Raw genomic sequence first — 26,358 nt, 5'->3', positions numbered from 1 at the left:
TGTGCTCTAGATAAAGCATGCCAGTCAATCTGGATGCTGTATTCTCCAAAATATCAGACTTACCTTAAAACTAGATGTGCAAAATATTAGGCTGCAGTTTTAACCTATATTGATACAAACTGTTATTTGAGATGTACACTACCTGATAAAAGTCTTGTCGTCAGATGTAAGAGCAACAAATAATCACTTGACTTCTAGTTGATCATTTGGAAAAGTGTTAGAAGGTAGATTTTTCAGATGAATCATTCGTTGAACTGCATACCAATCATCACAAATACTGCAGAAGACATATTGGGTCCCACATGGACTTAAGATTCTCACAAAAATTTGTCAAGTTTGTTGAAAGGAAAAGTCATGGTTTGGTGTTACATACAGTACGGTGGCATGCGAGAGATTTGCAGAGTGAATGGCAACATCAACAGCCTGAGATAAAGACATTTATGCTGCCCATTACATTATAAACCACAGGAGAGGGCAAATTTTTCAGCAGGATAGCGCTCCTACTCTACTTTATCCTTCACATCAAAGTTCCTGAAAGCGAAGGAGGTCAAGGTGCTCCAGGACTGGCCAACCCAGTCACCAGATTTGAACATTATTAAGCATGTCTGTGGCAAGATGGAGGAGGCATTGAAGATGAATCCAAAGAATCTTGATAACCTCTGGGAGTCCTGCATAAATGCTTTCTTTGCCATTCCTGATGAATATTAATAAGTGATTTGAGTCATTGCAGAGATGTATGGATGCAGTCCTCAAAGTTCATGGGAGTCAGACACAATATTCATTCTTTTTCCACTGCATCATGACTTTATATTCTATACTGGACATTATTTATGTTAAGTGACAAGACTTTTGTCTAAGCAAAGTCAGACCTTACTGTCTTAATTAAATAATTACAAATCAAGGCATGATCATATTTTAATTTAGTAAAATAAGCGTAATCTAGAGGCCTTTGCCTTTCATATAAGCCACTTCTGATACCCAATGATCAACTAGAAGTCAAGTTATTATTTGTTGTTCTTAAACTTGCATAGGTGACAAGACGTTTGTCAGATAGTGTATAATGAAGAGTTCTCATGATAATTACATTAGCTAAAGTAAGCAATCTGAGGAAAAAATAATCACAGCTTTAAATTATAATAAAAGATAAAGACACGGACAGCAAGTGGACAGCACATGAAACAACAAGTGCGTTTAGTGAAATAGTAACTTTTTTTGTCGAAATTTTGCATGAAATAATTTTCATTCCACACCACATTGAACAAGGCCATGGAGCATCAGTAGAATGAATGAAACATCCCTCCATTCGCATTCTCAATGCTAGAATAACTTGCATAAGATTAAAGATGTTAGTATTTCATAAGAAGCTAACTTAAAAAGAAATCTATATGCCAGAAAAAGAAAAAAAAAACATAACTTACATATATTTTTCATGTGAAGGATTATCTTCTAATCCTATAAGAATGATGAACAGCATAATAGATTACAGCTAACCAGGAGCCCCGGCAGTTAATTTGCAATTTCTCCCGCTGAAATCTCCAAAGAAGAAGAATTACGATAATGTACACACAGCAGGTACAAATGGTAATTACAAGATGACCTCTCCTCATTAACCCATACAGGTTTTCTCTGAACAGTCTTAGTGTTTGACTTGGTCGTTTTTTGAGAGCAGATCGTTTCTTGGCCAGCAAATGATTAAAGAGCACACTTCAGACATGTTTAGCTAGCATGTAAATTTCATTCGCAGGACGTGACCCGCTCACTTGACTGCTTGAATGAACACGTGGGGCCGTAGACTAGGATTTAAATACATTAAGCATGGTTCACTTTGGGAACAGCAACGTCTCGCGTCGATTTCAGGCCAGAAATCCATCCACCAGAATCTCACTCCCAGTTCTCCCAGTCCTCATCTTCCAACTGGTGAAAAGATAAAATAATTAAAACCTCTTTTTGTTTATTTATTTATATCTAACATTTATCCTGGGTAATCACAGCATAAACAGCACAAAATACTTAATGTTTTGTGATCAGTTTGCTCAAAAAACAATGAAAACATGCAAATCACCATACCAATTTTTGGGATTGCTCTGTTATTATTGCAAAGAAATGCCTTTAAAAGAGACCTAGTAAGCCCTTTTTTTTACAAAATATAAAAAATAAGTCTCTGAAGTCCCTAAAATATCACACAAAATCTGCAGAAACTTACGTCCCCTCCTTCGGAGTATCGTCAGTCTATGGCAGAGATGTATAGTAATGTAGTAGAACTACTTCACTACAGTTCTTAAGTACTAAAAGGCAGTATCTGTACTTTACTGGAGTATTGTTTTTTTTTTTCTCCTACTTCCACTTTTACTTCAGTACATATTTTCAATGAGATTTTTTATGTGCTGCATCGTTATTCGTTACTAGGGGTGTCAAAATTATCGATATCGGTTCAGTAATAGATCATTACCGGTTATTACCTACTGACGTCATTTATCTCCTAAGCGCGACGTCGCAATACTATTGCGATAGTGGAGAGGGCGAGAAAATAACGCTCTTACTACAATGAAGGCGGCACAGCACACGAGCCGCTATTTCACTACTGCAGAGAAATGCTGTAAAACCCCATCTTTACCCCTTTCTCTCTCTCTCACTTTAGACATTTTACCTGCTGGCCTGTTTGTGAGGTAACTTTTCCTCTCCTCTTGGCTGTTAAAGCGATACTTGTGGATCCAGACACGAGCGTGCCTGAGGTCCACTGTGTCTATTATGGATAACCTGTGATAACCGTGTATTATGCGCATACAGACTGCAACCGCGGCTGTTCTTCCCACCATCAGTGAACAGCGCTTTCATTTCTAAAGCCGATCGCAGCCCTTTCTGTTGAGCAGGTGACTACAATAACCGATCATAGGGGTGTAAGACCTCGTCTGTCAGCGTTTAAAAAGGAAGCGGGATAATATTTACATTAGTTTATTTGCTATGAATGCTCATGATGTCTTCTGTGCATGTGCTGGAGTTTGTTTCATACATTTAGAAAGAGTGTTTTCTTTGAGCACGTCAAATTAAGGGTACAGTTCATATCTGTCTTACTGCTGTATTTAAGGACAAAAGTGTATTACAAATAATATATAAATATATTCATAGATATTAATACTAAAAAATTCTTGTGTTGTGAAGAAACAATCTAATTATGTTTGAAATGCATCGTCAATTCACCGAGATCCAACCAAACCGACCAAACCAAACCAACCAAACCGTGAGACCAGTGTAGATTCACAGCCCTACTTGTTACAATTATAGACCTTTTTCTTGGCTACTGCATAGAGAGAGCCATAGCTACCAGTGTCTTCCGGTAAAATGTTTAGAACTTTTGTTTTCAGCGCTTACAATCGGTAATTTGCAATCCAAAAATGGGTTTCAATAGCGTTTTGAGTGAATTACAGAGTGTATTTGTGACACAATTTTGAAAGATCTGTGTTAAAGCTGTTATAATCTGTCAGATCTGTGGTTCAAGCACGAGAGAAAAACAGTATAATAAGCAATGTTTCTTTTCATTCTGCTTAATCACGTGCCCCAAAAAAAGATATAGCGTTGAATACTATAGTACTTCTACTAAAGTATGGTGTTTAAAGAGCACTTTAACTTCTACTCAAGTCACTTTTTTGATATAGCACTTGTACTTTTACTTAAGTCTGAATCTCTAGTACTTTAATAAAAAAGATTCAAAAAGATAAAGTCTTTGGTTTAGCTACAAAGGCCATAGCAGCAGATTTAAAACAAGACTAACGTAATCTCTGAGAAAAACTGAATGTCAAAAGAAGCCTTTTACTTGGCATTTATAAAGCAACTTAATCGTGGCTGGCGTTTTCTTCAGCAGCTATGGCACTAAGGGTGCTTTCACACCTAGACTTTTGTGTCTGAACCTGGCACATTTCCCCAGTTAGCGCAGTTTATTAGTCATATGTGAATTCAGCAATCGCGCTCGGATCTGTGCCAAATCAATTGATCCGAGATCGCCTAAATTAGGTGGTCTCGGCTCAATTGAAATGAACTCTGGAGCAGATCAATTGTAGTGAGAAAGCAAAACAATCCAACAAACTAATGAACTAGGCTATATCATATTGTATTATGGATATGAAATAGGCACATAGGCTATACGGCTATATGAAGAGAGAATGATGAATAGGGCGGGATGCCATTCCTATCAGTAAATGTGCGGTTCATGTGAAATACGAAATTAATAGCATGTTAAATTATTAACAAGAGCCGTTTATCCGAAAATTGACCGAACTGCAGTCTTGGTTCGACTGTTATTTCTTGCTATAATGTAAAGCCTATCACGCATAATTCTAGCCAATGGCTATGTATGAAAAAGTCTTACTCTGATTTATATTTGGTGACTATGTCTGTGAGTGTCACCGTTCAAAATTAAAGCACAGCTTTTCGCCTATAATATCTTATTGCTCATAGTCATAAAATAAAATAAGGATGCATGACAGCTGAGCAGGACTCTCTGACCAATGAAACTCTGACCAATGTGACGAGAGTTTACTCCCACGTGACCTTTTTTAGCTATTTTGGTCCATTTAGAAAGTTGAAGTGTGAAAGCGAACCGCACCATGAACAAAGTATAACATTGTAACAATTTTAATCCCTGTTTCAGAACAAAACAAAACAATCAATCTACAGGTGTGAAAGCACCCTAAAACTCTAATGTCTGATGGCTGCTTCTCAATCAGGGCTGTCACTAATGGGCGGGGCTTTCCCCCTCTGATGACACATACAGAAGGAGAATGTCAATCAAAGTGTTTCTGCAGACTGTTTTTATCAAGTGTGATTATAACAAACATAAATTATTAATTTTTACCATTAGAAGTTGTTTATATTCACACACTGTTGCCACACAACTGTGTTTAAACCCCTTATAAAAGTGATTTTTGCATAATATGTCCTTTTAAAATATATATTTTCAAATCTGTGATGCCTCTTTTATAGAATGTTTTTTGTTTTTGGATGTATACACATCAGGAAAGATTAAAAACAGATGTATATTTAATAAATGTCATGTTGGAGGCTGTTAAAAAGAGTATAACCAAAGGTTGGTTGTAACAAGACCATCCTATCCTAAATGCATGAATGGAAATGTATAAAATGGAGCAAATTACAGCATTTGGTAATCAGGAAATGTAATTGCTTAATTTATATTAGGAAAAGGGGACCATTTTTTATGCTTTTTATTGATGTATTTTTTATTTTTTTATTTATTTTTTTCAAAAATTCTATAATGGGTCTGTAAAATGTAATGATAACTCCCTACATGTACACAGTTTCTCTTTTGTTCATTAGTTTTGTTGCTGATATACTTTTTTTACATTTCTGTTATTTTCATACATCTCTCTCTCTATTCTTATATGTCTGCATGCATGCAAATAGGAATGCATATATGGCTGAGAGAGTAGGTGTATGTGTGCTTACACAAGTGTGTTCAGATGTATTATCTCAGAGGTATATCTGATGAAAGTGTAATACTATTTGAGATAGATAAATCAAGATCATAAAAACACCTAAATGTGTAAATGCCAATCGATGCGCTAAAACAAGAACTTGAACCTTCATCTTGAATAAAAATATCTCCAAAGTTTATAAATGAACACACATCTAGAGTTAACACTGGCACTTCACTAGTTTGTGGTATGGCTAAAACTTTAGGTATAGTGAGGAGGGAAATTGCTTGTTTCACGTTTTTCTAAACTTGGTTGAACATGTCTCAGTCAGAAGATTTAGATGGTTTTATAATTTATAATTATAATATTATTATAAAATTATAATTTATAATTTAGTTTCTTGTTCATTTCTAGTTAACTATCAAGAAGAACAAACCTCTTCTGTTGCGTCTACTTTCGACAAAGCCATCTGAACTTCTTCCTCCGTCATATCCAGATCAAAATCCTTCTCCCAGTCCTCACTGACATCTGTACTTGAACCTACATAATAACAAAAAGACACACACAGTGCAGAAATAGTATTAGTATTCCTTCATTCATATCAATTAAGACACTTGTTAGATGTTTGAGATTGTTGTCTAATAATATTTGAATGAATTCACACAAAGAAATAAATAAAAAATAAATATCCACAAGACTGGTTGCTTTAGATTTTAGATAGAGAGCAAACTGAGCAAAATATCATTTTTAATGATGGCCGTCTTTGGCATCACCATTGTTGAATTCTGAATTAATAAATTTTTTTTATTAATGCATTGGCAGTTTTATATATATATATATATATATATATATATATATATATATATATATATATATATATATATATATATATATATATATATATATATATAAATAAATAAAAGACCGAATAAAATGGACTAACTAGTATACAGTGGTCTCCTCTATAACGCAGTTTACCTTTCAAGGCCTCGCAGTTTCGCAGATTTTTTTTTTGTCCAATTTGACATGCTTTATTTTTATTATTATTTTTTAAATAGCGTATTGTGTTCTGCATCCGGATTGGCTGTAGAGCATTGTCACTCAATCTCCTCTGTGTCTCCTGTACAGTAAAGAATGCGTTCAGCTTGCCAAATTAACATAATTCTTCAAATCGCTAGCAGTGCTAGTTTCAGCAATGATAAAAAAAGGCTTGTCTGCAGCAAGACCATCGTAAAGGGAGTCGCACACCGGATGCGCCGCGTCATGCAGTACCATGAATTTTAGAATTGTAAACATTAGTTTATATCAGGGTACGCACAGACACCACAAGTCAGCAGCTGTCTGCGCTGTGCAGCTATAACTTAGGACACTATTCAAATTTCTGCCATGCCACATAGCGCCATCTAGGGTTGTCACGATACCATAAATTCAGGCCACGATACTATACCAGCTGATGTATCACGATCGCAATACTGTATTAATTCAGAACTCAAATCTACGAATTAAAGAAAATTGTCCGAAATACTGTCATAATACTTAAATTCAATTTCCTTATTATTGAAAATGTATTATTTGTTCAGACTTTCTCTGCCTTTTTTGTATATACTGGGACTCTTTTGTTGTTATTGCAATAATATTAATAATAATAAAATAAATAAATAATTGATCACACCATATGATTTGTCATGACTGCAGCAAACTATGACCCGTATGACAGTTAAAATGAAAGTAAAATAAAGTGGTCTACATATTATTTGCTTGCACAAATGTTTGAGCATGTTAGTGACTTTTCCACATGCAACATATTGTAGAACTGTTAATGACGATACTACTGTTTACAAACTACAGTGGCACCGCCAGTATTTTGGAGCCATAGTATCCCGGTGCTACCAAAGTACCGGTAAACCATGCAACCCTAGCGCCATCTCAATAACTTCTTATTAAATAACATGTGAATGTTCAAGTCCAGTGTGTGTTACTTCCAAATGTTATGTGCACTGTGCATCTGGTGTACGACCCCTCTTAAAGATAAAGTCTGCTTTAGTCTTGTGGATCAGTAACTGCAGGAAAACGAACATTACGCTGGATGCTAACATTATCTGCACAAATGCTAAAAAGCTTTATGAACCTTTTGCTGACAGCGATGAATGTTTGCGCCTAAAACCAGGTTTTGATCTTTGGATTCGTTCTATAATATTGGACCTATTTTTCTATGAAAGTTTGAACTTTGAGAGCGTTTAAACAATAGAGAAATGTGTGAAGATGTTAATGCCTGTCTGAGAAAAGTGTATGAAGTGTGTAGTTTTAGGGGTTTTACAGTCTTAAAACATCAAAAATAGTTGTAAAAAATAAAGCGGACTACATTGTGGATTTCACCTAATGCAGGTTATCTTTAGAACGTAACTCCCGCGATAAACAAGGGACCACTGTATACCTTTATAAATGCTCTTTGTGTGTCTGAGAAGCTGGAAATATGCATTCCATAGCAAGGTTACAATAGTTTGGGATTTTTTATTAGTTTTAGTTTTAAATTCATTTTGACTTAAAACTTTGTTTTCAAATTCAGTTAGTTTTTATTAGTTTTTGGAGGTAGATTTACTAGTTTTTATTAGTTTCCATATTTTTTAAATGACTTAAAATGAGTTTTTATTAGGTTCAGTATTAGTTTCAGTTTTTTTTCTTAATAAGGATATTTGTTAGGCGCAAGATTCAAAAATAATAGAATAAATAATGTATAATAAAAACTCAGCCATACATTTTTTGAAACCTGTATTTAGAGGACACATGAACACCATCATCTACTAATACCATACCCATCCTCATATTCAAATACACAGCCCACAAGATAGCAGCCTTAAGTACAATATGTGTGCATGGCTGCTCTGAGATTAGATACACAGTAGTGTTGGGAAGTTTATATATTTAATGCAGATGTTAGGACTCAACATACCAAAATTATGTAGTCAGCAATAGTAATTTCAGTCAATTAAAACATCACCATGATCTTAAAAATGTCTTACAGTAAAGTTTTGCAACCCAACTGAATCATGATTTACTTGTTTAAATTCCAATACGATTTTCTGTTTTGGAATAAACTTAAGTTTTTTCACCAGATCGTCTCATTTAAGCCCTCGGTTTGACCGCAGTGCTGTTGTTCAAGTTTAGTTCAGTCACAGCAGGCTGTCATGTACGTGTTTGGTTCACTGAATCACGCATGCGCAGTGTTATCGGTTCGCCGTTTAATAACGTTACTGTTCTAATAACTGAATGAAAGTATATATTGGTATATACTGAGCATATATTGGATTATTAAGAGTCAAAGGGGGGTATTAGTCTTTTTAAAAAATAAGTAGTTTGTGGATAAGTGCTTACTGGAGATGTGAATCTTTTCAAATTATTCAGTTTGCTTTGGTGAACTAGTTCAACCGGTTCACTTAGAAGATCCGGTTAAAAAGATTTGTTCACGATCGCGATACAGAAATGAAACCCATTAATGGGCACAAATGTGTTAAAGTAATAATTTTAAGTGCTTGTAATGCTGTCACCCTGCTGCTGTCATGTCCACAAGTTGTTTTTGTCGGCTCGATGGCAGCAGGATTGCAAACTCTAAGGTGCCGTATGGGTCAAACACCTGCACTGCGAATTAAATTTACTTCTAAACAGCTTACAGTAAGATTATGTATTAAATACATTTACAATTACGAAAACGAAGGAGGTTTTTGCCATAATTTTAGTTAGTTTCAGTTAGTTTTGTATGTACACAAAATAGTTTCAGTTAGTTCTAGTTTTTTTTTTTTAACTCTCATTTTTATTTTTATTTCAGTTAACGACAATTACTTAAAATTTTTGTTTCCATTTTTTCGTTCGTTTTTGTTAACTGTAATAACCTTGTTCCATTGCATTGCGTCTCCAGCGGTGAGGAGTTAAGCTACTTGTATGATTTTCTTCTTTATTTGTGTGTGAGTACTTAGTTTATTGCTGATGAGTGTTGGCCCTTGCCCTATATACCCAGAATGCATAGCGCAGTTACGACACATTCCCATTCTCTATAGATTCTATATGGTCTCTCTCACCTTTTTTGCCATTATTGGAGGGTGTGGACTTGCCGCTGTCTGAGTTGAGCTCAAACACTCGCAAGTCTTGAGCCATGTCCTCTCTGGCGGTCTCTTCACGGGGGGCAGGTCTCTCCTCTGGGAACGTCTCCTGAAGACCGGTGTCTGAGAGTTTCTGAGAGAGCTCGTCTGCAGCGGGTGAAGGCTGCGTGACTCTGATGGTCACAGACTCCGCTTGGTTCTCGATCTGGGTGGGAAAGCTGACGCTGTCACTGCTCACAGACGGAGTGACGTCTGATGCTACATTACTTAAAGAAGCCACCGCCTGCGGAGGAGAAGAGCTTTCAGGAGTGTCCGCTACAGTCACCGCAGGGACACGAGACTCTTCAACAGGGGGTGTGAAGTCCAGGCGGGATAAAGACGTGGCCCCGAGAAACTCACCTGCAGAGAGAAACAGAAGTTTGTCGGTATGTTTGACACTTTTACAATGATTGGGAATGAATAGGTTTCAATTATGTAAGTTTGATTCAAACCTTCTTCGTCTTCTTCCTCCCAGCCAAGACTCTCAGAATGGTCCGTCTGCTCCGCTCGCTGCTTTAACGCTACTCTCCTGGCCTCCTCCTATAAACACATAATCACATAAATAAATAAACACATTATGAATGAATGAATGAATGAATGAATGAATAGCTGAACAAATTAACGAATGTCTGAATAAATCAATAAATGAAAGAATAAATTAATAAATGACTGTAAATAAATAAACAAATGACCAAATAAATTAATAAATGACTGAATAAATAAAAGAAGTGAATTAATGAATTAATAATAGAATAAATAAATGATTGAATAAATAAAAAAATGAAAAAAAATGAATAAATTAATAAATCACTGAATAAATCACTGAATGACTGAATAAATGAAAGAATAATTTGATAAATGACTGAATAAATTAATAGATGTCTGAATAAATTATTTAATAAAAAAATGACTGAATAAATAACTAAATTAAATGACTGTATAAACTAAAATGACTCAATAAATTAATAAATGATACCTGAATAAACGACTGAACAAAATAAATTAATGAATGACGTAATTAATAAATGACTGCTTAGACAACTGAACGAATGAAAGAATCAGAGAATGAATGACTGAATAAATGAATGAAAAATTTAATAAATAAATGACTGAATAAATGTATAAATAAAAAGAATAACTGAATAAATAAATGAACAAATTAAAAAATAAAAAAACTGAATAAATGACTTAATAATTGAATAAAAGTATAAATGAACAAAAACAAATGCCTGAATAAATGAATAAATATATGAATGAATAAATGAATGAACAAAAAAAGTAAATGAAAAAAAGACATAAGAGATTCAGAACATTATTTATTTTATAAATTGGAACATAAGGGTAATTAAGGGACAGAATGTTATATTTGGTTGAAATACCCCTTCAATTTAAAGAAACATTATAGAATATTACAAAAATTTAAATATTTAGTCATCTGATTCAATTCATAATTATTTACAGAAATGCGCTGAAGAAACGATTGTAAATGCGGAGACGATCAAGAACTTTTGTGCTGGAATTATATGTAAAATGTAGATTTAGTGGATTTTTACAACTGAAAATAGATGAGGAGCATTATATCTTTTAGCATATTTATAGATGCCACAAAAAATCTTAAAATGACTTTAAGGAATAAATGTATTACTAACTTATTTATTAAAGTAAATTTCAGCACACTCACATATACATGTATATATGTAGATATTTTAATGCATTACATAAGAAAAATATATGAACTATTTATTTACTCTGCAATGGAGCCCAAATATAGGGTTCAACATTGAAAATCTATTCATTTACATCTAAACCTATAATTAAGAATAGTTTTAAGACTGAAACAAATGAAATGCTATATGTTTAAATGGTATGAAACCTAATTGTTAATTAAGTGTTGTTTGTTAAAAGGATAGCTGAACCAAAACTTAAAATTCTGTCATCATTTACTGAACCATCAGTTGTTGCAAACCTGTTTGGGTTTCTTTTTTTTTGTTGTTGAACACAAGAAGATATTTTGAAAAATGTTGGAAACCGGTATTCGTTGACTTCTGTACTAAAAAAAACTTTCCTGTGGAAGTCAGTAGTTACAGATTTCTACATTCTTCAAAATATCTACTTATGTGGAACCACCTGAAGGTGAGTAAACTTTCATTTTTGGGTGAACTATACCTTTAAATCGACACTGATTTCAACAAAAACTGCAAAACATATTGTGTGTTTTGGTCAACTATTTAAGCGACTGAAAAGTCAAACTGTTCTCAAATTTTTGAAAACTATAGCATTCTGTAACCTAGTGCCTGGGGCTTCATTGAAAATGCACAGTTTGACCAGCAGATGGCACTGCTTAATCTTCAATGGAATCTCTAGGTTTTACAGTGCTCACAATAAATAGGAAACCCCAACAACCCAAAAGTGTTGTGTTGGCAGGTATCCTGAGACTCATAGATGTCATTGCGCACTTTGACCGTCTGAGCTGTGCGTGTGTTCAGATAAGCCCATAAGCCTGATTTCTGAAGGGTCAGTATTACTCAGATCTGCTGTACCTGCTCCAGCTGGAACACTTTATAGAAGTACCGCTGCCAGAACTCTGCATGAGCCACTGCTGCCGGCACCTGAGACAAAACAAAAACGCATTCATGAGTTATCTTATTTTGTAGAATAGCATGCAGTCAAAAACATAATTTTTTATATATTCATGTTTGCCAGCATCAAGGCTATCTGTCTTTAAGGCAATTGATAATAATTTTATAAAAATAAACTAGTAAAACAGCTTGTCAAAAGCTGCGAACAGATTACATACAGGAATAGAGAAAAGAGCACTCTTTAATAATCAGCTGTTTGTCAGCTCCCGCTCTTTTTTTTCCCCTGGTCATTGCGCCTTACTGTGTGCCGTGTAAATGCAGACGATCGGATACAAGTCTCTTTTAAAAGATGATGTAAGCTAGGACTGTGCAATTAATCGAAAATCCGATTTCGATTTTGGCTTTTAACGATTATTAAAAACCATTAATCGAGATGAACGATTATTCCATCACGTACCGCCCCCTTTCCAGTTAAACACATGTGAAAACTCTTTGCCTCTGCAAAGCTCAGTTCCATGTGAAAATGGCTAAAAGCATGAGCTGTAATGTAACTTTTACAGCACGGGATGCGCATCATTCATAATTTTAAAAGCGCAAAAGAGCACGTTGTGTGTGTGCGCGCCGTGTCTGGCCTCGGACAGGTAGCGTGTGAGTGTGTTTGCGCACGCGCCGCGCTCAGCCTCGGACAGCAGAGCACACACACATCTAACGCCATCTTAATGTGAGCGCTTTAATGGTGAAATACATGCACATTGGTGTCAGAGCGCGGTGTTTAGTGATTATTCATATTAACCCTCATTTGTTTAATAAACTAACAAGTTGAGAATCAAAAGACACGAGAAAGAGAAACCATATCAGAGCAGCACTATTCTTAAAGTGACAGCGTGCGGTATTCCTGCTGCTGTCGACTGTTTTTATTATTAATCAATAATAAAATCAAAAATACAGTGAAGATGCTTAAAGCACAGTTTAAACATAACAGATTTAATAACTCATTTCTAAAAACTGATTACTTTTATCTCTGCTATAATGACAGCACATTATATTTTACACATTATATTTATAGATATTCTTCAAGATACTAGTATTCAGTGACATTCAAAGGCTTAATTAGGGTTAATAGACAAGTCATTGTATAACAGTAGTTTCTTCTGCAGACAATCAAACATATATGTTGCTTAAAGGGGCTAATAATATCGAGCTATTATAGGTTTCAAAATATTCAAACCTGCTTTTATTCTAGCTGAAATAAAACAAATATGCCTTTCTCCAGAAAAAGAAAAATTTATAGGAAATACTGTAAAAAAAAAAAACCTCTGTTAAACATAATTTGGGAAATATTTATATATAAAAATAAATTCACAGGAGGATGAATAATTTTGACTTCACGATTATTCAAAACGATTATCAGTTGATTACAAATATGACCAAAATAATCGTGATTATGATTTTTCCCATAATCGAGCAGCCCTAATGTAAGCAGGTCATCAAAAACAAAAAATAATAATAATAATAATAATCGGATACAGTCACAAAATCGGTATTGACCAACAAGATATGCAGTGTAAATGCAGCCTTATTAGATATATTATATGAGAGACAAGTAAATCTAGTTAGATTTGAATTGGAACCTGAAATGAAAGTTATTATTGTATTTAATGTTTTAAGTTTTCAGTTGATATACTACCAAAATCGTTCCTCATAAATTTTTGTTTTTACAAGATGATCTGCAGAAATAGCACAAAAAAGTTCCCACAGAATAGATCTGGCCCTGATCATTACACAATATATAAATAAATTGTTATAAAGACAAAAAAGAGAGAAAGAAAGTAAGAAAGAACGGAAGTAAATGAAAAATTGCATTGTACCATTTTAGTATACAGGGCTCTTATTGCAGGACTGCTGACCAGCAGTTCAGAAATCTCTGCTTTCCTCTCTTCCAAACTGAAAGTGGACAGCCAGGAGTCAAACTGCTGTGGAGGGCCTGAAAAACATGACATTTTTATCAAACTAACATCAATGTGTGAAAAGGGGAAAATGTGAGGCATTTACATACCATCAGGCTCATTGCAGTAAGTAGCAGGGTCAGCTTGAAGACTGTAAAGTCGAGCCTGAAAAGAAACCCATTACAAATTTTAATAACAGTAATTTAATAAATGAATGAAAGCTTTATTTTATTAAGTTATTAATATTATTAAGTTATCCCCCCGCGTTTGCGTGGGTTTCCTCCTTGTGCTCCGGTTTCCCTTACAGTCCAAAGAAATGCGCTACAGGTGAATTGTTAAACTATTAAAAGTGCTGATGATTGTGATAGTAAGTGTTGTATTGTCATCTTTCAGGTTGTATCTCAGCTTTAATGTGCTTTTTAAATAAATAAATAAAAAACAAAGCAGCTGCTTGCCATCACGACAGTAATGAGATCCAATGGATAGCCGATCACTTTCACTATAAAATGGCAGAATCCAGGGCTGTTGCTGGGCGCTGCTGTTGCAATGGAAGGTTCTATTGAGTGTTGCCTCTTGGTCATTCTAAGCTCTTTGCCCTGGATTAATAAAGGGACTAAGCCGAAAGGAAAATAAATGAATTATTAAGTTATTAAGTAAGTTGTATAAATATATAGGTTGTGTGTGTCATCTGTAATATCACAATGCAGGCTCAAAATGCTGAATGACTTTCATTTTAAATATTTACACTTTGCCACTATCCTTCAGAAAACTAGGCTTTACCCACCAAGTTTCAAATCATTGAAAATATATCAATATTATCCCTTGTTCCTTTTACTATTCTATTACCTAAAGGTCCAATTAAGTTTATTGAATTGATATCAAGAAATAATAGTGCTGTTAAAGGATTTATTGCAACTAATAATATACAAAAGTTCATGTTTACATAACAATTTTATGCATTTATCATGTATAAATACACACATACATGTATAGAAAAATGTGTATTTATATTTTTAGCTTAATTGTATATAAATATTGATATATATGTGAATATTTTAGGGTATATAACTGCATGTGTGTGCATTTATTTATACGTAATAAATATACGCAAATATACATTGTGTAAATACAAACTTTTGTACATGATCTACGCCCACAGGATCTGTGCGCGCAGAAATCAGCAGATTTTCAGCCCATCACGGAGTCTATTTTTTTACTTGTGAAAATGTGTGTACATTTATATTTCTTCAGTTTTAATTTAATTTCAGTCATTTCTATTGACTAATATGAAAATGTTCATATGATTCATTTACAATACAGTTAGTAGGGAAATATTTCTGTTTTTTAGTAGATTTATTATATAAGAAACTTGCGTTGTTTACCAAATATGTGGATCTAATTGGATTTGCTTTGTAAACATTAAAGTTAAAATGGTATTATTTTTATTTCATATATTACATTGCATATTTTTATTATGAAACTCCCAAAATCATTCCGCATAAATCTGCAGATTTTTTAAACAAAATTATGCGCAGAAATAGCAAAAATGTCCTCAGATTCTGTCTGACCCTAACGATCAGTCACAATTAATCATTAAACAGCACTAAAACACAAATAGATCTGATGTTTTTTCACCTGTATTTTGACATAACAGTTATTTAAAAAACAAGTAAACACTTGCATTTAATCCACTTCCTATGTATATGAAATATTTTATTTCATTCTGATTAAATAATTTTACATTCTAAGTTTCTCTGAATTGACAATTCATATTTAAGTGTTTGAGTAAAACAATTTTTGTTTGGTTTTTCAACCTATTGATAACCTTTCTTCAAAGTTTGAAACAAAAATGTCATAATTAAAGCATAAATCATGGTCAAAATGAAAAAGATGTCCTATTTATATTAATTTTTAAACAAGACAGTCTCAATGTTCTAAAGTCATAAGAGTTAAGAAATACAAATTTGTTGGAATAACTTGTTACAATCAAAATAAATAAATAAAAAACATTTATTACTCAAATAAACTTGTTCTGAAAAGGAAAGAAGCACTTTTAATAACAATATATAATAATATAAAAAATTAACATTTTACTCAAACACATAACTAGTAAATCTACTACACACTGAGAAATTCCAAGCAAATCCTTATTTTATTTATTTGATCTATAGCCATATAGTTTAATTGACCCCCCCCCCCTGCATATTTATTTCCATTTAACAGATTTCTGTTTTTTTTTTTTCTAAACTCAATAGTTTTAATAACTCATTTCTAATAGCCGATTTCTTTTATCTTTGTCATGATGACAGTAAATAATATTTTTCAAGACACTAGTATTCAGCTTGAAATGACATTTAAAGCCTTAACTAGGTTAATTAGGAAAGTGAGGCCAATTAGGCAAATCATTGTATAATGTAAATAAATGATCTCCAGAAGAAAAAATATTACGGGAAATGCTTTGTAAAATTGATCTTGTTCTGTAAAAAATACTTTGGGAAATATTTGGAAAAATAAAAATCACAGGATAATTTTGACTTTAACTGTAAGTATATTGGTCTATGTATTGGTTAATACACATGAATGCATCTGACCTTGCCGCTGTCGTACACCTCTGTTGTGCCCGTGGGAGTGGCCACCAGAGTGATGACATCACAGTCAATGGTCTTGTCTGGAGGCGGGGCTAAAGTGTCTGTGATCACGCCTAGTATGTTTGTAATACCCTTCTTCACCTTTTCCGTGGTCTCTGATGAACCTTCAACCTAAATAAACATGAGATATTAAAATAGTTTACAGCTCATACTTTGGTTTACCAAAATAAATGTTATGTCTACCTTTAGCAAAGCAGACCAATCACTACACTAAAGCAAACACAAGGCAAGCATTAACATTGTTTAGTTGTGCTGTAATGTTGTAAAAAAAAAATTTCTTACTGCCAGTTTGCTTTTAATTGCGTTCGCTGTTGCAACAACAGAGCATGCCGTGTCATGTTGGACCACGCTGGAGAATTCGGTCAGGTCCCGTTTTATAAACTCATACGCCTCAGCTGACTGTTGAGTTCAAATATATGCATGTTAAAAATCACCATAAAATTGAATAATATAAATAGTCTAATACATGTGCATACTTACAATCACTTGTGATACAGGGTAATGAACAAATTAAGTCAACAAACAATTTTACATTAGATTTAAAGAAAAATAAATGTACTACTTAAAACTAATTTGATCTACACTGGTGTCTAAAATATGGCTCCATGCTAAATCTAGAATTTATATACATCTAAGCCTATAGTTAATAATAGTTTTACAATGAAACAAATAAAAAATATAAAGCTAACGAAAAATGTGAGAATGTGAACTGTTGAAAACATGCATGTTTTTAAATGCTATACCATTGCATTAAAAACTGATTTTGTTGACGCCATGCACTTCATGTGTTCAGTAAATAGTCAATATCAGGGCTGCACAATATTGGAAAAATCTGACATTGTGATATTTAGTTTTTTCTGCAACATATATTGTGGTGTGTAGGGTCCAGCCAGTTGGTCCAATGACGGTATCCAATGGTGGATGAAGGTTCACTGCATGTTCGGTCTTTCCAGTGCACAATGTTGATTTATATTAAACTTAACTCATATCTGACTCCAATTTTAGTATGAGGTGGTTTATTAGAATATTAATATATTTATCCTCGTTTTATCTGACTCCAATTATAAAACATTGATAAGATTATTTTGTTTCCTTTCACATTATTTTAGATTATGATTGAATATTCTTTTGATTTGTTATTATACCTTATTCTCATTTACTCAGATTCCTATAGCATCTCGAGTCTTGCACCGGCCGGGTATACAATCTCTTAATACAAGCTTGTCAGTCTTGGTCATTAAACAGAGGCGATTAACCACTCTCCTAAAAAGGCAGAACCCTACTTACTCAATTTAGGAGATTTTTATGTGGTCCCCATAGATCTGTTATCTACTTAATCAAGACAAAGTATTTTAATAATAATCGCACAGGATTATAAATTTGTAGATGAAGGCCTAAATATCCACATTTAAAGTAGTTTCAACAATATTTTGTTGTTCTAAATAGAAAACCCATAGTTGGCCTTTTGCAGTCTACGTATACATGAAATAATGCCAATTTGCTAGTCGGATCTCTAACAACATTGTTTAGCGTGCCACGCTGTTCCGTCTAACATGTTTTAGTCCGTTACTAACCTGTACAGTGGCTTGTAGTGCTATGGACAACAACATTTATCAGTGATAATAACACGAGGTCTGTTTGAATCATTCAAAACATAACAATTTATTAGTCAGGTAAATGTATTATGCCAATTCAATCAGTCAATTCATAAACGATCAATACAAAACATCAAATTATCAAAGATAAATCCAAGATGAAAAAGATGCATTCCTGACTTTGAAATATACATAACGTGTAAATTTTACATAACATGGAGCCTAAGCTCCATGTTATGGGCTGATCTGGGTAGGCAGAATCGCCCTGAGTTTTTCTCAAACCTTGCCTTAAATAATCCAAGAATTCCCTCAAGGAAGGGGGTGTGTGTAAAAAGTCACACCCTTCACAGTGGTTCAAAAGATGCCTGAAGTTATATATTTATTGTGTTGATTATATCTATTTCTGAGAGAATGAGACCATTGTACCAATCGCACTGAGACATTTCAAATGATATCAAACATGATAGTTAAAGTCAATTTGATTAATCTAAAACATTCAAACATTGAAATGACCATATGCGTGAGTTGGGGGGATGAAGCTGAGTCTCAGCATACTCAGATGCAAATGCAGCAGGAACTGGTTTTTCACGCATTCCCCCCTGGTGGGTTGTGGAGTCCATTGGCCCTGTCTTCATCTCATGTTTTGAATTGTCAAAGACATCAAAAATATTTGTAATATTTCAATTCTTACAGGTGTGAATACAATTTCACCCTAATGATTAAATAACTCTATTGGGGGGGGGGGGGGGGTCATTCATTTAGATTGACAGGAGTGATTCTGTAATAGTGTGAATCACATATAAAAAATTTTTTTTTAAATGCGAGCAAGAATACAGGATAGAAACACAGGAAATAAAAATAAATAAATAAAACAAACAGTGTCTTATGAAAACTGAATAATTAAACGTAAATTTAAACTGTACACTCTTCATTGTATTAATATTTCAGTAAAATGATTCTTCAATAACGTTACAAATGTTGTACGTTACTGTGCCAGAATGCTTTAAACTCTCTTGAAATGCCTTTAAAACACGTGCAAATGCTAAAGTTTGACTTATAAATGTTATAGATATCCTTAGTAATGATGACTCCACAAATCTTAAGTATTCTCAATGGTTGATGAACTATAATCCCAACACAACATTGTGTATATTGTAGTGTGAATACAAGTTCACCAAAGGTCTTAAATAGCTCTATTTGGGGAGGAGAATCATTAATTTAGATTGATTGAAGTGATTCTGTAAGGCTGTGAATTACATATAAAAAAATTAAACAAATTGCAAGCAAGAGTAATTATAATACAGCAAACAAATAAAGTAAAACAAACAGTGCCTTATGGAAACTGAATAACTAAATATAAAATAAAACTGTACAGTCTTCATTGTATTAATAATTCAGTAAAATGATTCTTCATTAATGTTACAAACGTTGTATGTTACTGTGCCAGAATGCTTTACACTCTCTTGAAATGCCTTTAAAACACATGCAAATGCTAAAGTTTGACTCTGTAGGTATACTTAGTAATGACTCCACAAATCTTATGTATTCTCACTTGTTGATCAACTATAATCCCAACTCAACATTGCATATCTTTAAATGTGACTATTGCAGACCCACACATGTAAAATACCCCCTCCCCCAAATGAATAACAGTTATAACATTTAAAAAAAAAAAAAAAAACATGCAATTAAAGTTAAGGGAGAAGTTAAAACAAGCTAGTTTAAAAATGAGACTACAGTAATTATCAATTAAATTACTGATTTAATACACTGTTGCCATGTAATGTACCCAAATAAAGTATATAAATTAATACTATAAAACCATTTATATTATCATTTACATTAATACAATACTAAATACTAAAACAGTAATGATATTTCAGTTCAAAACATACGCTCAAATATTGCATAACTACAATAGACAGATCAATTATTGCTCTTCTTAAAACTCACAATTATTCTAATGGTAAAACTCTTGTTTTATTTAGTCTCACCTTGTCTTTGACGCTCTGAAAGCTCTGTGTCAGCCAGCCTCCCCACCATCCTCCTTCCCTGTGATCAACACATCAATCAAAGCATCCATAACCATCAGAAATTACACATTCATATTGAATTCATATTGTGCATTAACCGTGAACAATGTTGTACTTTGATAGTCATTGGCTGCTAATATGATTTACCTATTTAGATTTAGCAAAGAATTTCTATCTAAAACTATATTATTAATGAGAAAGTCCGAATGTGCGAATATAAACCAACTTTACCTCAGTCAGCTCTGACACACAGTCTAGAACAATCTGTGACACACGAATTTATCATTTAAGTTACTTACGGTACTTCAGCATCAAATTTCATTATTCTACGGTAATATACGTGATCTACGTCCGTTTTACGTCTATGTATGATGGTTTTATATGAATAAGATGATTTTCAGCGTTGACTTTGGTGTGTATTTTTGTTCATGACTCTGTGATATTTTTGTAAACAAACCCGTCGGACTTCCGCCTTCCCATCCGCCAATAAAACGCATCATTTAAGCGCATCCCAAACACCTATTCAACGCTGATATACACTCGATAGCGTGCAAATATTACTCCTGAATGCGAACACAACATTTTTGTCGCGCATTAAAAGGATAAAATGAGCATTTGTGTGCTGTAAACTCACCCGTCTGCCATCTTCAGCGCATGACGACATCAGTGTGGCCTGAACTCTGACCTTACCAGCGCGTCAAAATAATATGCATGCACACCACGTTAAACAACGTGACAATAATTTATTAATAACTCTATCAGCTATGTAAACCGATACATTGCGGTAAAAAGTAGCAATGTAGTTCAATTGGTTCAATTACATATTTTTACGTAAATATAAAAGTAAGGTAGCCGCATAGGGTCAAGATTTGAGATGAAAAGCGAAAATCACCGTCATTACACTCAAGGCCTGTAGAGGCCGACAATAGCCGAAAAAAAAAAAACACTTCACACGACCTGTCTGTCGGTCTGTCTGTCTGTCTGTCTGTCTGTCTGTCCGTCCGTCCGTGGGTCCATCCATCCATCCATTCATCCATCCTGCTGGCTGTTGGTTTTGAATAAATAAATAAATAAATAAATATATATATGTTTTAGGTGCCATAAAGTACAATATACATAATACAATATTACCTGTATTTTATAAACAACCTAAATTTCATTTAAATTTTTTACAAATGCGTTAACATTGATCTGAAACTTCCCTATAGGATGATAGTTAAAAATATAATTATTTAATTACACTAATTTATTAGGTGCTGAAAAAAAAGTCTGACTTTGTAAACAAATTATTGATGATAAAAAGTCAGAGTTTAAAAAAAATACATCCAATAACTCTATTTTTCGATCTACTTTGATTCAAAAGTCAGGATCTAAGTAACTTTTTTTCATTTTAATCTAACTAACTAACTAACTAACTAACTAACTAACTAACTAACTAACTAACTAACTAACTAACTAAATAGATAGATAGATAGATAGATAGATAGATAGATAGATAGATAGATAGATAGATAGATAGATAGATAGATAGATAGATAGATAGATAGATAGATAGATAGATAGATAGATAGATAGATAGATAGATAGATAGATAAATAAATAAACAATGTAATTTTTATGTATATTTATTTAAATAAGCTAATTTATTAGAAGCTGTAAATAAAATTCTGACTTTGTTAATGTATATTATGGATGAAGAAAAGTCATAGTTTTACACATATATTAGCTCTATTTTTTATTTTTAAATTTTATCATTTCAAACAAACAGACAGACAAACAAATAAAAAATACACAAAAACAAACAAATTAATTAATTAATAGACAAAAAAATAATTAATAGGTGCAATAAAGTACAATATACATAATAAAATATTACTTATAAATGGTAAATAGCCTAATAAATCATCTAAAATTGTACAAATATGTACCATTGATCTGAAACCTTCTCTAGGATGTTTTTTTATATGTTTATTAAATCAAACTAATTTATGGATGATGAAAAGACCTCGTTTTAAAAACACATATAATAGCTTGATTTTTCTATTTATTTTAAAAGTCAGGATCTTTTTAGGTTGACTCGTATCTAGCTGTCAAACAAACAAACAAACATATATATTAATAAACAGACAAAACAAATAAATTACCACATAAATAAACAAATTAATTAATTAATTCACAAATGATCACATAAAGTAATAAATAAACAGACAAACAAACAAACAAACAAATGGCCACATAAATAAATAAATGACCACATAAAAAAAAATAAAAAATAAATAAATAAATAAATAAATGCATTTACTAATCCATGTATTTAGTGTTTACAATTTATTAAAAATTCCATTGCAAAATTGTATTGACAAATTTGGTAAAGACAGAATTGAATAACATCTATAAATGGCAAAACATTTCAAATCAGATATTTGGTTTACATTCTCAAAATCAGGATCTTAGTCATTGTCTGCTATAGAGCACTGAAAACAGCCATAAGTGACGTGAAGTCTCCGGGGAGAGAGTTAGTCTCGTCACTCTGTTACACATAATCAAGAAATGAATTTGCTCATAATGGAATTGACACGAGGAGTTTATCACCTCATTACAATTCAGAAGAGCCCATATGGATCTGGTCTTAATGGGAGTGTTTAACACCACACCTGAGGCCCCGGGACCCACAGCGCTCACACACATACACACACATGCACGCACACACAGACAGTTGAAGTCAAAATAATCAGCCCTTCTGTGAGTTTTTATTTATTTATTTTTAATATTTCCCAAATGATGTTTAACAGAGCAAGGAATTTTTCACAGTATTTTCTAGAATAGTTTTTTCTGCTGGAGAAAGTCTTATTTGTTTTATTTCGGCTAGAATAAAAGCCATTTTCTAATTTTTTAAACACCATTTAAAGGTCAATATTAGACTCCAAGCTATATTTATTTTCGATAGTCTACAGAATAAACTATCCTAATTCCCCTAACCTGCCTAGTTAACCTAATTAAGCCTTTAAATATCACGTTAAGTTGAATACTAGTATCTTGAAAAATATCTAGTCAAATATTATTTACTTTCATCATGGCAAAGATAAAAGAAATCAGTTATTAGAGATGAATTATTAAAACTATTGTGTTTAGAAATGTGTTGGGGGGGGCATACAGGAAGGCTAATAATTCTGACTTCAACTGTATACACACACACATGCAGACAAGTCCCAGCTGTGTTTGTCAGTGAGTGGTTGACAGGAAGTGAGGTTTAACAAGATGTCACAGGGTCAGAATGGCCTATCTCTTAATTGAAGAGTCCCTGAGCAATATGTGCATGTGTTTCGCAATATGTCCCCCAAATGCCCCTCAATCCCACTAATTGGGACCTTTGCTTGTCTAATTAACTCTGTCAGTCTGAATCTGGGGCACAGACGGCGAATTTGTGTATTGATCAAATGTTACTGCGACGTTGCGTTCAGAACAGACTGCAGTATTATTGGACAGGAAATACACACGAGAAGAGAGAAAGAGAAAAATCATGCTAACAAACACTTATAAACTGGTTAAATCTGATCTGAGATCTGAGCTTCATTGACAAATAGATCCACTGTTTTTTGTGTTTTCTATTTATTATGGTTGTAAATTGCATTATGTGATGTTAATCTCTGCTAATTTGACTTTTGATGTTGATGACGATATTTTTCAAACTGTAGTGCGTTTATTGATCTGCTGTCACTCTGTGGGTGGAGTATGGAGTAATACATAAAAGTTAAGAGGCTGTACGAGAGCTGTTATTAGAGAATATGGTACGGCTGTCAGCCAATCAGATTCGAGAACCAGAAAGAACTGTTTTGTGTGTGAGTGTGTGTGTGTGTGTGTGTGTATCATTTATATCATTCATTCATTTTCTTTTCGGCTTAGTCTCTTCATTAATCTGGGGTCGCCACAGCGGAATGAACCGCCAACTTATCCAGCACGTTTTTATGCAGTGAATGCCCTTTCAGCCGCAACCGATCTCTGAGAAACACCCACACACTCTCATTCACACTCATACACTACGGACAATTTTAGCCTACCCAATTCACCTGTACTGCATGTTTTTGGACTTTGGGGGAAAACACATGAACGCGAGGAGAACATGCAAACTCCACACAGAAATACCAACTGGCCCAGCCGAGGCTCGAACCAGCGACTTTCTTGCTGTGAGGCAACAGCACTATCTACTGCGCCGCCATATATATTTATATATATATATATATATATATATATATATATATATATATATATATATATATATATATATATATATATATATATATATATATATATATATATATATATAGTTGAAGTCAGAATTATTAGCCCCCCTGAATTAATCTAGATTAAAATGGCTCATTTGAATTCTGCCGAAAGCATTCAGAATATGTGTACTACCCAAATAATGACTAAAAGTAAGTCTTTGAGAACGGGTTTCTCAAGCCAGGTGGCGCATTAAACCAGGGGCTCATCTCCTGTTTCCAAAATGCATCACAAACTGTTTGAGAAACTGTTCTCAACTGATAATTGATGATGAAAATAAATGATATTTAGTAAGATGAACTTGTGTTTACAAACTGTTTATTTAGTTAAACATGAATTTTGAACTGTAGGCCTACATAAACTCCAAACAGAGATTTTTGATCACCTTAATACGACCTGAACCTGAACTAAACAGAATTGGAATTAAGATGTGGAGTATGCAGATATTATTGGCGTTATTGAAGTAAACACCGCGATCAAATTATTACTGTCATGTAGGACTTTACGCCATATTTTATGACAAGATCCACACACACGGCTGTCAGTAACAGTCCCCGCACACACACACACACATCGCGGAATGCGGAAGCTTTTTCTGTCCATTCTGCGTGCGTTTTTAAATTCCACAATTCTCTCACCAGTTCTTACTCTTTTTTTTTGCGTCTAATACTCCAGTTTTTAACGGAGGCATGAATAAAATGTTTGATATGTGTGATAGTGAAAGTGCCAAACTGCAGTTAAAGAGCCCAAAATTACAGGAAACTCTTACATGAAAGCACTTCACCTAAACACCTTAATTATATTATTGTCTATTAAGGCAAATAACTAAATGTCCATGTAAGCGAAGTCAGTGGTGTTCTCGAAGTAAGTGAAGGATCCAGAAGGGCATCTTGCTGATTTGATTCAGAAGGGCATTTTTTTGTCAGATGGGCATTTTTTTATCAAGGTGAAAGTCATCATAGCTTGCGTAGAATAGACCCAGCTCCCAACCAAACTTTGAGATTAGATTAACGCTGATGTTTTTTTTATCCCCCGATAAGAGTCGTAAGAGCGTTATAAGAGCATTATTGCAGCACGTTAACGCCAATAACGACCCACTACAAAAAGACAACATTAAGTAATTGTGTGGAATTAAAAGCTAAATATAATAGTTACATATATCGTAGAAAAATCTCACCGTGTGAACGGTATAACAGAAAACTTTAGCGGTATCAAAACCTTGACTTTTACAAACCGTGGTAAACCTTCAAACTGGTTATCGTCTAGTATATAATACAGTATGTGAAGATTATTCCAAATGTTGCCATCTCTAACCAGCTTTTCGCACATAGAGATACACGTCCCGCTGTTGTCTCTCTGTGGACCATCACCATCTGCCCCCAATCAGGAAACACCAGCTTTGCACAAGTCAATGTGTCTAATTATCGGCGTGCAGCAGGCCGAGCGGCAGCTCCACTAATCCCCACAATGTGTTCGGCTTCCCAAACCCACCTGTGCCTGTATGGGACCCATAGAGGAGGGGGTCCCGGCTCAAGGGGGGCCACAGGGACACGGGCACCCGCTGAGGGAGCTTCTTCTCTGGGCAGGACGGCAGCTGCTTCCCCCCGCTGGGACGTTCACCAGCTGACTGCGTGCAGGCCCCTGACAGCAGCTCTTTAGCGCTGTCAATGGCCCCATAAATAAGGAGCTAAGCGCCTTTGTGTTGGCGCTGGAGTGT

General features: G+C 33.9%; 1 protein-coding gene and 1 long non-coding RNA gene across 3 annotated transcripts in view; both read right to left on the bottom strand.

Moving 5' to 3' along the window:
• Window positions 1-1,158: 1,158 nt before the first annotated feature.
• On the bottom strand, window positions 1,159-21,035 carry bsdc1 (BSD domain containing 1). 2 transcript variants are annotated; one of them, XM_073920011.1, is made up of 11 exons: window positions 20,660-21,035; window positions 20,322-20,379; window positions 17,015-17,131; window positions 16,676-16,843; window positions 14,195-14,249; window positions 14,007-14,122; window positions 12,100-12,168; window positions 10,012-10,099; window positions 9,500-9,919; window positions 5,863-5,966; window positions 1,159-1,914 (listed from the first exon to the last, which is right to left on the bottom strand). In XM_073920011.1, the coding sequence occupies exons 1-11, from the start codon at window positions 20,680-20,682 to the stop codon at window positions 1,882-1,884; spliced, it is 1,251 nt and encodes a 416-aa protein (XP_073776112.1). In that variant the 5' UTR covers window positions 20,683-21,035; the 3' UTR covers window positions 1,159-1,881.
• A 282-nt stretch (window positions 21,036-21,317) lies between these two features.
• The window catches only part of LOC141377069 (uncharacterized), a 37,895-nt gene continuing 32,854 nt past the window's right edge, over window positions 21,318-26,358 (bottom strand). The window contains exon 4 of the long non-coding RNA XR_012388935.1: window positions 21,318-21,405. This is a non-coding gene — a long non-coding RNA (uncharacterized lncRNA). The remainder of the gene's footprint in view (window positions 21,406-26,358) is intronic.

This window comes from Danio rerio, chromosome 13 (genome assembly GCF_049306965.1).
Source record: "Danio rerio strain Tuebingen ecotype United States chromosome 13, GRCz12tu, whole genome shotgun sequence".
Classification (NCBI taxonomy): Eukaryota; Metazoa; Chordata; class Actinopteri; order Cypriniformes; family Danionidae; genus Danio; species Danio rerio.
The sequence above is the reverse complement of the archived record's forward strand: the minus strand, read 5'-3'. Positions and strand labels throughout refer to the sequence as shown.